Source organism: Glycine max, chromosome 5, assembly GCF_000004515.6.
Source record: "Glycine max cultivar Williams 82 chromosome 5, Glycine_max_v4.0, whole genome shotgun sequence".
Taxonomy (NCBI): domain Eukaryota; kingdom Viridiplantae; phylum Streptophyta; class Magnoliopsida; order Fabales; family Fabaceae; genus Glycine; species Glycine max.
In genome coordinates this window covers 1,105,683-1,118,546 of record NC_038241.2, presented here as the reverse complement: position 1 = coordinate 1,118,546, position 12,864 = coordinate 1,105,683, and the positions used below count along the sequence as shown (strand labels likewise).

At 32.8% G+C, this 12,864-nt stretch overlaps 1 protein-coding gene across 2 annotated transcripts; it reads left to right on the top strand.

Annotated features, from left to right (window-relative positions):
- Positions 1–1,468: 1,468 nt before the first annotated feature.
- On the top strand, positions 1,469–5,313 carry LOC100814349 (serine/threonine protein phosphatase 2A 57 kDa regulatory subunit B' kappa isoform). 2 transcript variants are annotated; one of them, XM_003524471.5, is made up of 3 exons: positions 1,469–2,143; positions 3,175–4,358; positions 4,539–5,313. In XM_003524471.5, exons 2-3 carry the CDS (start codon positions 3,198–3,200, stop codon positions 4,923–4,925), a joined length of 1,548 nt encoding a protein of 515 aa, XP_003524519.1. In that variant the 5' UTR covers positions 1,469–2,143; positions 3,175–3,197; the 3' UTR covers positions 4,926–5,313. The 2 variants fall into 2 exon arrangements, with proteins under 2 accessions (XP_003524519.1, XP_014630881.1); XM_014775395.3 differs by lacking the exon at positions 1,469–2,143 and adding an exon at positions 2,182–2,775.
- Positions 5,314–12,864: the final 7,551 nt, after the last annotated feature.

Sequence of the window (12,864 nt, the reverse complement as noted above, 5' to 3'; positions counted from 1 at the left end):
AGCTAGAAGTCTGCATTTCTAGGTATAATGTGCAGTAATCTAGTAAATGTTGCACCTTGTGCGTAGTGCAGCTCGCTTAAAATGAGTTTATTGAGGAATCAAGAATAAAACTAAGAGGGTTAGACTCTTTCATGTGAGGAATTACAGTTAGAGTAATTTGACGGTGCAAGAACATTAGAGTAATATTAAATAGAGAAAAAGTTATTTAGTTACGTCAAGAGAAAGTTCAGTAGAATATTCTTTGACGTTTTTATCTTGATATTTGTTCTGTTATACAGTTTTGCGTTTGTTTTGTTATGTGTTTTTAAGTCTATAAAAATTAATTAAGGAATTTGAAACATGAATGAGTTCCTCTGCTTTATTTTACTGCAATTCAAAATGTTTACAAACTGTGCGACATCTAAGTATACCAAATTCCCTTTAAACACAATATTCAAACTTATCATTTTAAATTATTACTTGGACAACTTGATGCACTTGTCAATCGGTTAACAATTAATTAAACTCCCAATTTTTTTTTTTTATTTTTAAACTTTTGTACCTATCTAAATTATATACTATCTCTTAATCTGACATGTCATATTTACATATCATCCTTATAAGAAAAATTATTTTTTAAAAAAACAAATTACGATTTTTTAATTTATAATGTGGCGTGTATATTAATTTTAATTTATTTTTATTAAAAATATATGATACAACCACTCACATATTTAACCATTATAATAATACTTTAACACAATAAAAACGCATATACTAAGAATTTGTCAAATGCATTTTGTATTATATAAAATTAATTTATGTAATATATCAATGTTTATTTTCTGTATATACATATTATATAAAATTTGATTCAACATACATTATATATATATATATATATATATATATATATTGAATTTATCATATTAAAAATATAATAACATAATAAAGATGTCAACACACAGGACATGATAATACCTGTATTTCCGCTGGTATTTATAACTTAAATTACTCGCATATCAAATATGAAGCATTAGTTAACCCTTTTTTATTTTTTGTATTTTATGTCTTGTCTCTCCTCTTGAATGATGATAATAATTGCCATATTTTACTTTTTACCCCCTCCTCTGTGTGTTTGCTGTGATTCTGTCCCTTACTTTTCGTGATTCTCTATTTTGTTCTCATCCACCCCACACTCATTATTCATTCATTCATCTTGATCTTCCCCTCCCCGCCGCTCTGTCACTCCCAACTCCAAAAATCTAGCCTCGAAATCGGGCATCCAAAATCTCCCATCTTCACTTTACGTAATCCCACCCTATGTATAATAGGACTATCCCCTATGCACCTTTTTGTCCGAACCAAAACAAGTAATAAAAATTACCATAAATTAACCCAAAAACTTATATTTTAATAAAATAAAGTTCACTAGAATATTTTTATTTAACAAGGTATTTAATTAAGTATCTACGTGGTCATATATGATAATACGTTTCGATAAAGTTTTTTCTTTTTCGGCCAACAGAAGTTTGGAATTAGAAAAATTAGATTTCTTTCATAAATGTACATAAAGTTTATTTATATATAATTCAGTTCACTGTGCAAGAGATGGTACTGTAAACTATAGATTAAGATGGAGTTTAAGTTGGATTGGAGCGTGTTGTGGTAGTTGTAGCTGCGGTTGTGTTGCGAGTTACAACTTACAACATTAACTTAACAAAACATGTGTCATGTGGCGTCGTTTATTCTCTTGAATCGAGGAAAGTAGGAGGGAGCAATTTCTGAGCACAGTGCCATTCATGGAGGGATCCATCTTGATGCATCAAAATGCTCCCTCTCCATCCATTTTCCAAATCTAGCATTCTTCTTTGGATCAAACGCCATTTTTCTCTCTTCACTCTTCACCTCTAAACAAAATAAAGAAACACAACACTCACTCCCACCTCTAAACAAAATAAAGAAACACAACACTCACTCCCACCTCTGTCCCTCTTCTTCTTCTTCTTCTTCTTTTTTCTTTCTCTTCCCATTTCAGTTTTCACCTATGTGACTTGCTCCATCTTTATGCAAACCGTTAAAGTTAAACTTGCTCTCTGACTAGCTTCTCTTCTCTCTCTATTTCTCTTTAGTGGGTTTGCTTCTGTCGCAGAGAAATCATCAGGTTGGTCTTTTCTGCTTCTCTCTCCCAACAGCTGTTCTTAAATATACTAATTTTGGTGGGGTTCCTGTTTTGAACTCACCTTGGCGTTTAACTGAATTGTTAAGTACTGAAGTATTAATTTTTTTTCTAGTACTGGTAATGATCTTGTCAGGTACAAGGTCTTTAATGGTTCCTCAAGTGGTTGTGATTCTCTTATCTCTTCTTCTATTTTCAGACCCAGATCTCGGTTTTACCCGCCAACTATTGCTGCTTCTGTGAAGTCTTTAATTTTGTATTGATTGTATGCTTGTCAATTTCTTGCTTTAAAAGGGTCATTTACATTTTTCTTTCTTTATTTTTTTTTTTTTTGTATTTTCTCTTCCCCTCTCTTGTTGTTGGATTCCAAAATTTGTTAAGATGAACTTGTTCTAGCTTTTTGTTCAGCTAGTGCTTCAGGGAATGGCTAGTTTTGTATTCTACAACAGCTTTGGGTGTTTAATTGTTGTTTGTAGTTGAAAAATTGCTGAGATTCATCCTATCGTGCTGAATTCTATAATATCTCTTGGCACAAATTCATAAACAGATGTTAGATCTGGCTAGAATATGCTGCTAACAGTTCATGGAAGACATGCCAAATACCATGTTTCAAAAACGTATGTCTTGACTACCCTCAATTCCTTTGCCACATCCCCTTCTCCAAAGAGTATTGTTTCTCTCTTGATCTTGTCTGTCTCTGCTTTTATCCCATTTATTTGCATTAATCTTCTGATTATCAACCTTCTCGGGCATATTGTACTGGTAGTCTTCATCCCTGGTTTAATATTCTTTCTTGCACAGGATTTGCTCATTTTCTTTAGTTCTTACCTTTTGATGTTCTAGTATAATCTCTTAATTTGGTCTTAGTCACACTGTGTAAGTCTCGTACATATATGCCTTGTTTTCCATTTTTGCTATGTTGTTGAATGATTACATTAACTTGAGCTTACATGGCAAATCAACTTCAAAGAATTCCTAGGCTTTGAGCATGTAATTGAGTGATTAGTTCATTGCAGGTGTTCTTGGCTAGGTTGCCACCATGATAAAGCAAATTCTTAGCAAATTGCCAAAGAAGGTGCCAAAATCTGACTCGTCAGATTCTGCAAGGAGTGATTCTAGTAATACAACTACTTTTGGGAATGTTTTTCAGTGTACAAATGTTGGAAGTACCATTTCAAGCAAATTAAATGTTGTGAAGCGGGTATCTTCTGTTGTTTTCCCTGCAAGCATGAGTGCTGGAGTGGAAGCAGTTGACCCAGGTCTGTCCTTCAAAGATGTTTCAAATACACAGAAGCAAAGCCTGTTCATTAGTAAGTTGAATCTTTGCTGCAAACTTTATGACATGAGTGATCCTGATAAGAACACTGCAGAGCAAGATCTCAAACGACAAACGTTGTTGGAACTTGTTGATTTTGTTTCTTCTGGATCTGTTAAGTTCACAGAACCAGCAATCGCCGCATTGTGTAAAATGTGTGCAACTAATTTGTTCAGGGTTTTCCCACCAAAGTTTCGAACAAGTACTAGTGGTGGAGAAACAGAAGATGAAGAACCTATGTTTGATCCTGCCTGGTCTCACCTACAAGTTGTTTATGATCTACTCCTTCAATTCATCAATTATAACTCTCTTGATGTGAAGCTGGCAAAAGCACATGTAGATCATGCTTTTGTTCTAAGATTACTTGATCTTTTTGATTCAGAGGACCCTAGAGAAAGAGATTGCTTGAAAACAATTCTGCATAGAATCTATGGGAAGTTCATGGTTCATAGGCCTTTCATACGGAAATCTGTTAGCAACATCATCTACCGGTTTGTTTTTGAGACTGAGCGGCATAACGGAATCGCTGAGCTGTTGGAGATTTTTGGGAGTGTCATTAGTGGGTTTGCCTTGCCATTGAAGGAAGAGCACAAGATATTTTTGTGGAGGGCTCTAATTCCTTTGCACAAACCAAAATCTGTTGGTATTTATCACCAGCAGTTAACATATTGTGTTGTACAGTTCGTTGACAAGGATCAAAGACTGGCTAGCTCTGTGATAAAGGGACTATTGAAGTTCTGGCCAGTGACAAATAGCCAAAAGGAGCTCATGTTCATTAGTGAGTTGGAAGAGATTTTGGAAATGGCTAGCATGGCTGAGTTTCAGAAGATCATGGTCCCACTGTTCCGACGAATGGCTTGCTGCCTCAATAGTTCTCATTATCAGGTAGTCACTTGATTCCATTGGCTTCCAATAAATCTTTTTTTTTTTTTTGGAATAAATAGATGAAATGGTTTAATAATGTAATTGATTGTGGCATTTTTGACTATACTATGTTGAATCATGTGTTGCAATATGGTTATGTTGTGATGGGTGAAGCTTAATATATTGATGTGGTTTATTCAGGTGGCTGAAAGAGCACATTTGCTATGGAACAATGAGCACATTCTGAACCTGATAACGCAAAACAGACAGGTGATTCTGCCTCTGGTGTTCTCAGCACTTGTACATAATGCTCGAAGTCATTGGAACCAAGCAGTGCTGAACCTGACTCAGAACATAAGGAAGATGCTGTCTCAGATGGATGAAGAGCTGGTAGTTGCATGCCAACGCAGGATTGAGGAGGAAGATTCTAGTGCAAGTGCTGCAGCTGAGAGGAGAAGAGTAACATGGGAACGCATAGAAGCTGCTGCTGCTGCTGCAAGTACTAGTTGTGTCCAATCTTCTTCTGTAGGTGGAGGTGGAGATGTTTTAGTCCCAGTAAAATCTGCTACATGCTCAGTGGCATGCTAAGCTCTAATTGCTTTGTAAGGATAAGGTTCTAATTACTATTAATATTACATAATAGTGGTGTGGTTCTTGAGTTTTTGTTTGTGGCAAAAATAGGGTGGTGGGTATGTATACAAAGAAAATGAAATTGTGGTGACTGAGGGAAAGTGTTATTTATTTATGGTTTGGAGGAACAGATGCAGATGCAGAGAGCAGGTGTGGGGGTGTGTGTGTCGGTGGCTTATTCGTGCGTGCAATTATTTGCAGTGTCAGCACCGTAACCCTGACTCCTTTATTCAGTTTTTCTTACCTGCTGGACCCCACTCTAGTCCCTTCCCCTGCAACTATGCGGTGTCTTTGCTACTTTCCCACACTCATTGCCCATATGCCAAGTGAAAAAAAGTTACATCTATGTTCATTCCTTGTCTATTTTTACCTGCTCCTCTACTCCAACTCCAAGTAAAATTCTCCTGGGTTTTATTTTGCCATCCTATATAATTTATTTGAGACAAAAAGAAACTTAATAAATAGATACAAAAAACAATAATAATTATTTGAGACAACTTTTTTACAAGATAATTATTTTGGAACGACTATTGGATTAAATAATCTTATGATATGATTGGTGCAATTAATATTTATAATCAATTATCTTGAAGTACATAAATAAATTGCATCAATCAAGTATCATGATATTGTTTAACCTTATATTGGTAAGGAGTTCTGTAGTTAATATTTATTTACATTTTGAAAAGCTTTTATACATTGAAAATGGAATTAGTTTATAAAAATGTTAATTATTTTTAAACTATACAAAACTTTATTAATATGATTTATTTTATGAGAATTATCAATTTAGTTGTGAAATTGATAAAATTTAATATTTATAAAAATTATTAAACAAAGTAAGTTATAATAAATGAGTCACCCACTTGAACACAGATAACTTAACATAGACAAAGATTGACTTCTTTGATGGGGAGTGATGTAAACCTCAGGAAGATTCTTTTAAACCGGACCCTAGGATCGTTTTCTGTACTTCATAGTTTTTTGGAATATAAATTTATATTTCTTTTTTCAAAAAAAAAAAGTTAAAAGGAAGATTGTAAGATTCAAATTCTTTTTCAGTGGTGTTTAGTTATAGTATCTTTTTTTTTTTCTTCTATTTATACGTAATTCTAAAATTGTAATCAAACGAGTCCATTATGTTTCATTTTCACGGCAAACGCCTATTCACGTCGTTAATGGGACATCTCTATATCTTACCTACTGCATCCGACCCCTAAAGTTTACTTTAGATTTAATGCGTTCACCCTTTACACCGATCTTCGTTTCTTATTTTCTCTTCTTTGGACTAATCAATGTATTCAACTCCCCTTTTTATAATTAATGTCATAACTTTTGCGTCCTAGATATAGACGTTTATGACCTTAAGGATTGACAAATTAAGATGTTCAAAAATTTAACTTTTCTGCTAAACTTAGATTGTTCGCATTTTGTATTTGGTGTACATTGTTATTATGTGGTAAACATTAACACCCTGTTTGATTCGGTGGGACACAGGTAGGAACCATTTTGAGCTGATGGAGAACACTAAGTTTACTCATGATGAATGCAAAATCTTTACATTGTTTTGTATTTCATATTAAATCATTTTACAACATCTTACTGATTCTTATCTTGCTTTATAAGGTAGGTATTAACAGTTTTTTTATATGTTTTTAATACATTAAATATATTTTCTTTTGTGAATAAACGTTAAATATTCCTCTAAAAAACATTAAATATATTTAGTTTTTTTATTTAATACTTTTTGCATAAAATATTAGTAAGATTTATAGAAAGATATCACATTACTCATTTTTTCTTCTTCAAGGCCAGGGTATTTTCACATCTGATAACCATGGAATTAATCTCTAAGGATATATAAAGTATCAGTTAGTTAAGGAACAACCTTTTTATTCACAAATGTAACTATATACGCATAGGTAAAATCAAATTCATGTCATACATCTGAAAAACATAAACTATTAGTTACTCTCGTGCCACACCATGTGAATATAACATTTATCAAATACTCATATTGTTATATCTGAACGAGTTTATACAGTTGTTAGTGTAGTTAATATTAAATGAAAGATCTAATATATTTGCAAGACAACAAATATGATTGTTATGGGATGTATGATTAAGCAAGTAGTTACGTGACACCTCAAAATTCAAGTGGTCATTAGTCAAATAGTAACATATCATGTAAAAAAAAATAAAATTATGAAGAAGCTTCAAATTTTAAATTTGAAATAAAAATCAACATGTATTTAAACTTGCAACGATGCTCTTCAAGCATGAAGCCAAATTTCCAAACTCAAAATTCAGAATCAATCATCAGAATTCTATTGCTTAAATAAAAAAATTAAAAAGTGTACATCATGAAGTTATATTTTATTTGTAAGTGTGTTATAAATAAGAGGTCTCGTATAGAGACTTGTACCAGCAAATTTTTAAGATCATATTTTTTTCTTTAAAAAAAATATTAACTAAATGAGAATTTAATACACTAGTCATTATTATATGTGGTAATTTTAGTTGAGAGTTTAAAACTTTATTAGCTACCAAACATCCAAATTACAAATTTAGTATAAATATTTTTTTTAATAGTTATATTAGATAGGGAGATATTGAATTTTATATACCTTGCGTAATTTGATACCAATCATACCATATGTTTATAACATCTAAATATACATTTTCAATTGAATTGTTTATCATATCCAATATATATAGTATGTTCGTAGGTTTTTCATTTTAGCTACACGTGGATATGTTGAATCTGGATATAGCTTGTATTCAATAATCCAAGGGACGGCCATTAAGTTTATATAGTATTTAGTCAATGTTCTGTTTTATTACTATATTTCAATGAGCAGTTGAGCACTTCAAAGTCCAAAGAATCCTCCATTCAGAAAAGGAATAGAAACTAAATAGAAATTAGTTGAATGACAGTTAGCAGAGAGGAAAGTTAGTTGATAAGGAAAAATAAAATGAACGTAGTAAAAAGATAATACTCTAATAAATGACATGGTTGGTTCCTACCCTAACCAAACAGTCTAAATCCAACCCCCATGTATATATTATACTATCTTTCTGTGCATGACTTCATCACCTTATTGATTGTGCTTGTTACATAACCAAACTTCACCTTCTAGTTTTAATTTCCCCAACACACAAGGAAAAATGTATGCACCTCCCACATAACAAGAGATAACTTATGTGGAACATGTTCGCAGACGCCACGAAGAAAAGGGTTGTCTTTATGCTTGGTTTGTATATATAGTTATCATTGTTGCTTTTGTTGTTAAATTTCTTGTTATTATTGCTGTTGCCACTCTAGCGCATACATGATTTAAATTTCATCATTCTGCTCTTTGTTCTCGACACTCAATAATTTCCTTTTTCATTCTTTCACAGTGTTCATTCGTGCAAATTAATCATCAATTTTATTTTATTTTTGCTGTCATTTGTTGACTGGTGGAGATGTTCACTGGGATTTGCAATTGCAGCTTGTTTGCCTTGTGTTGCTGCTTCTGCTGCTATGAGACCTGTGAGTGCTGTTTGGATGTGCTATGTTGCTGCTGCCCTTAGATATGAATGATCAATGCCTGCAACAGTCCTATACATAATAAAAACATGATCATATTCGTAGTCTCTTCTATGTGTATCTACCTAGAGTAATAATTACAAATGAAGATGTAACTTTTTGAGTATGTTACTTTTGATGTGCTTGTGATATGCTTTCTTGGTAAAATTACTTTATGATCAAGGAGGCATAGGCCTAACTAGTGCTACCCTTTTTTCGGTTTTTTCCTTGTTGAATATTTCAATTTAGGGCAAGTTACTCTAGTGATAATATAACGGTGAAATGAACATTTTGGGGACCCTTTTTTTTCGTTATGTCGGCAAAAGGCATGCTGATTCTAAGGCAGACTGATGAACTGGGGCCAAAATTTTAATAGGCATGGTATCCAACAGTTTCTATGAGTTGAACTTTGAATTTATATTTAATAGTGGTTGAACAATGCTTATTTGTTTTTGACCAGTGTAAAGTAAAGCCCTGTGAGAAGTGCTAGCTGTATTACCAAATGGGTTACACAAAACAGCTCAGGTCTTTTTCGAAAGTTGATCCAGAATTTATATTTAGCTGTTCTGTCCCATGCATTCTTCTGTTTGGTATGATAGTAATGTAGTTAAAGGCATCTTCAAATTTTATACCTTTCCGTACAGACTGTGGTCGTGTTTTGAATTTAAGTCAGGACATTACCATTGAAAACGAAATAGCATGCTAATTAGTTATAGTATATTGTGGGTGCTGATTTGTTATTAAGTTTTTTTAAAAAAATTTATAAAATACTTTTTAAAAATTAAATTTTAGAAAAAGAGGATTTTTTTATTCCTAGATTTTTTTATTCCAAAGAGGATGTAAAGTACAATAAAACAAAGAATAAAAAGAAATTGAAAGTAAAAAAATTAAAAACTACAGATGTTCTGATTTTTTTTAAAAGTAAAAATGAGATGTAAATTTAACATAGCTTTCAAAAATTACTCTTATCAAACGATTTTTTTTAATAATTTTTTATTTACTTTTAAAACAGAAAAGGAGTTTTCAGGAAAGCAAGAAACAACTACGTCCTACTCGACATCTTTTAGAGGGTAAGTACAACCAATGGCCAAGTTTCGAATTTGAAGTTGGGACAATCGAATAGAGAAGATAGAAGTATATATTTTTTACCCATTGAAAAATATTAGCAAAACAATCTTTATTAATTGTTATGTAAAACTCATGAAATTCTTTAAATAACGAATGAAATACATCTTTTTGTTATTAACCCTCCCTCTGCTTCATAAAAAAATACTAATTAATTTAGAGTTTATTCGATTTATCAAAGATCGAACTCAAATAATATTGAAAATAAATTAAATATATTAAATAAGGTATAAGACTCACAATATTTAGTGAGATGTATATGACTTTTCCCCGATAAAAAAAAGATGAATTAAAAATGATTTTTGGTTGTGTATAGGAAAAAGATTATCTATATTATTAATAAAGAGAATACTCCATTTTGATATTCATAAATTTTAGACAATTTTACTCTTTGTTTTTAAACTTTTACTATTCTCTTATAATAACTATCCACTACTCATGTTATTAGTTTTTTTTTAAACTTCTAAATCTTTTTTCCCTTTTCTTTTATTATTTAAAAATATGGAGAGAGGCACGGCCCTAGTATTAAGATTTAAGAAAAGGAAAGTCATTTCAGTAACCTCAAAGGTAAAAAAAAAAAAAAACTTTGACTATCGACTTAGAAGATACTACCTTGTTACGATTGTTTATAGTATTTTTTGGAAAATATAGTCGTAAAATTTACTATTTCTCTAACATGGATAAAATCATAAAATATTAAAAAATGAGGTTTCGGCCTTTTTGTCTTTTTCCTGAGTCGTCCATGGTGTTGAGCTGTTCAAACTTCAAACATGAAACGCATAAGAAGACCCGTTGGATCCCATCAACTTTGTCTCAACGATATCTTACCATACAATGACCACGATAATGATGCCCCTAACACCCTGCCTAACCTCTGTGTCAGGCCTTCTAATCTTACCTTACGGGTCTTTTTTCTCTTTTTAGTCTTATCTCGTTCAAATCAGGGATCAACCTAGGTCTGCTAATGCTATTACAAATTATTCATGTGATGTTTCCTGCAATAATCATATTTTGTTAAGTGCTAACTGGATCCATCTGCCATAGAAATAGTTCACGGAACCACCATGACCACATGTTAAAAAGGTACCATATGAAATGGTAGAATATCTTGTGAGAATATATTTTTTTGTGTGAGAATGAGAAATACAAGTATGAAATTGTAATCATATATAAATAGTCAATAATTGATGTTACATGATAATTTCTGTGACTTAAAAAAAACCCACATTTAAAAAAAATTCATAATAATAAAAAAAGTATTTTTGCTAAATAAATATATACCCAAAAGGCAGGCCATTAGTTGTGCACCACAATGACTATCTGATTCGTAAGATGAGAGCAAGTTTATAGTACTTCATAGTGCACCAACAAGAATACCAAGATTAGGTTAAACGAAGCAACGGCCACATCAGCAGCCAGTCAGAAACAGAGGAAAGCAAAGTTTGACATCAATTTTAGAAGAAGAAGAAAAAAGAAAAAGGTTACAAACTGAGGCAGGTCATATGTGGGGATAGATGAATCTTTCACTTCCAACCACATAAGCCTTTTGATTGTTTACCTTTTATCTACTACTTTTATATTCAGAATGAATTGGAAATTTGCTGACAACAAAATCAATTTGCCGCGGCAAATGTTTCTTTGGGATTGACTATTAATAACAAAACATAATAAAAATGTCATGTATCGTAATCATTCTCCTAAACAAGGATTATGCTCAAGAACCAAATACAGTTTTTATTATAATGTTGGTGAAATCCACTTTACCAATTGATGAATGAGAATACAACATTATTGATACGAAGTTCACTGCGTTGTTGTCAAGAATGTTGGCACCTGAAATCCTTCTAACTGTTGATCCTGGCTTTCCAACCATCTGCAAAATGGAGTGAGAAATTTCAGGTATCAGATATCTAAGAATTAAAATAGGAGAGTTCTGTGGTGCCTTATATGATGGTACCTCTCACACTATTAATCATTGGATTTTGCATGGAGATTTGTTCAACAAACTCCCAACGCAATATAGGAATTCAAACATTATGCCAATAGGAGAGAAAGTATCCTTTGTAGGAGGTGGTGGTGGTGTACGTAAATTTACCTTGCCGCGAATGGAACAAAATCCACTGAATTGCAATGTTGCACCCAAGAGAGAGTCAATGACACTTCCACACAGTCCTGCAAGGGTGGCCACGGGTATGACCGGTAGTTGCTTAAGAACTGTACTACCCTTACCCTCACATCTGGTAGCTGAGATTCCCAAAAGAACAAATGACAGTCCAATGACACTTCCAGCTGCTGCAGCTGCTAGAAGTCCTCTTTTTGTCACACCACCATTTGTACCTTTCTTCACAAACTGAAAATCACTAGAAACAAATTTGTAACCACAATTTCTGAAACTCAGTAGCAACGTTCTACATGAATTTTCTATTTAAAGATTCACAAATGTAATAAGCCACTTGTCATAGCATGGTATACCAAGGCAGAGTTTGGTAACACTAGCTAAGTAGCCATGCGATTTACACAGATACTAACAGAATAAGACATAAGAACAGAATGTGAGGAATATTTTAGGGAGGCTCTGAATCAATGTTAGTTTGAGGAATGCAATTTCCTTATTCATGACTTATTTTGGGTAGGGTTGTCACATTACCCGGGAATGTGAATGATACTGACATTGTAAAAAGACATGATTGCTCACACCCTTAATGATCTAGCCCCCCCAATGCCCCATCCCCACCATTGGATAGCCTTCACTACCACTGTCAATGTCACTGTCACTTCCATCACTCAATAAATTGTCATTAGGTTGAAATTTTGAAGAAAAAAAAAATCCTATTTTCCCTCATTAGCCTATTTTTGGTCTCAATTTAGTCCCTCACCTTTCAAGTTTCACATTTTAAATCCCTCACCGACCAAAATTCCCTCAATCTCATAGCAACATGAGGAAAATGGAACAACTACCTGCCATAATTAGAATCCTATGCAGCATCACAGTGTCCAGCTTGTACATGTCACCCAATTCTGCAATTTATCACTAATATAAAGCTAAATTTAGCCTTGTAAAGATTATTCAAATATCAAATAATATATTATAGGTGAGGCTAAATTTGGCTACATTCCATCTTTCTCACAAACTGGTGGTGGTTCATGGACTAATAGGGATCAGCAAGCAACTAGATTGTAAAAATGATCTACTGAAAACTG

Excerpts from the sequence above, each read along its gene's own strand:
- LOC100814349 (XM_003524471.5), top strand. The coding sequence starts at position 3,198 with ATGATAAAGCAAATTCTTAGCAAATTGCCAAAGAAGGTGCCAAAATCT. Across the intron at positions 4,359-4,538 it reads TCAATAGTTCTCATTATCAG|GTGGCTGAAAGAGCACATTT; the intron begins GTAGTCACTTGA and ends TGGTTTATTCAG.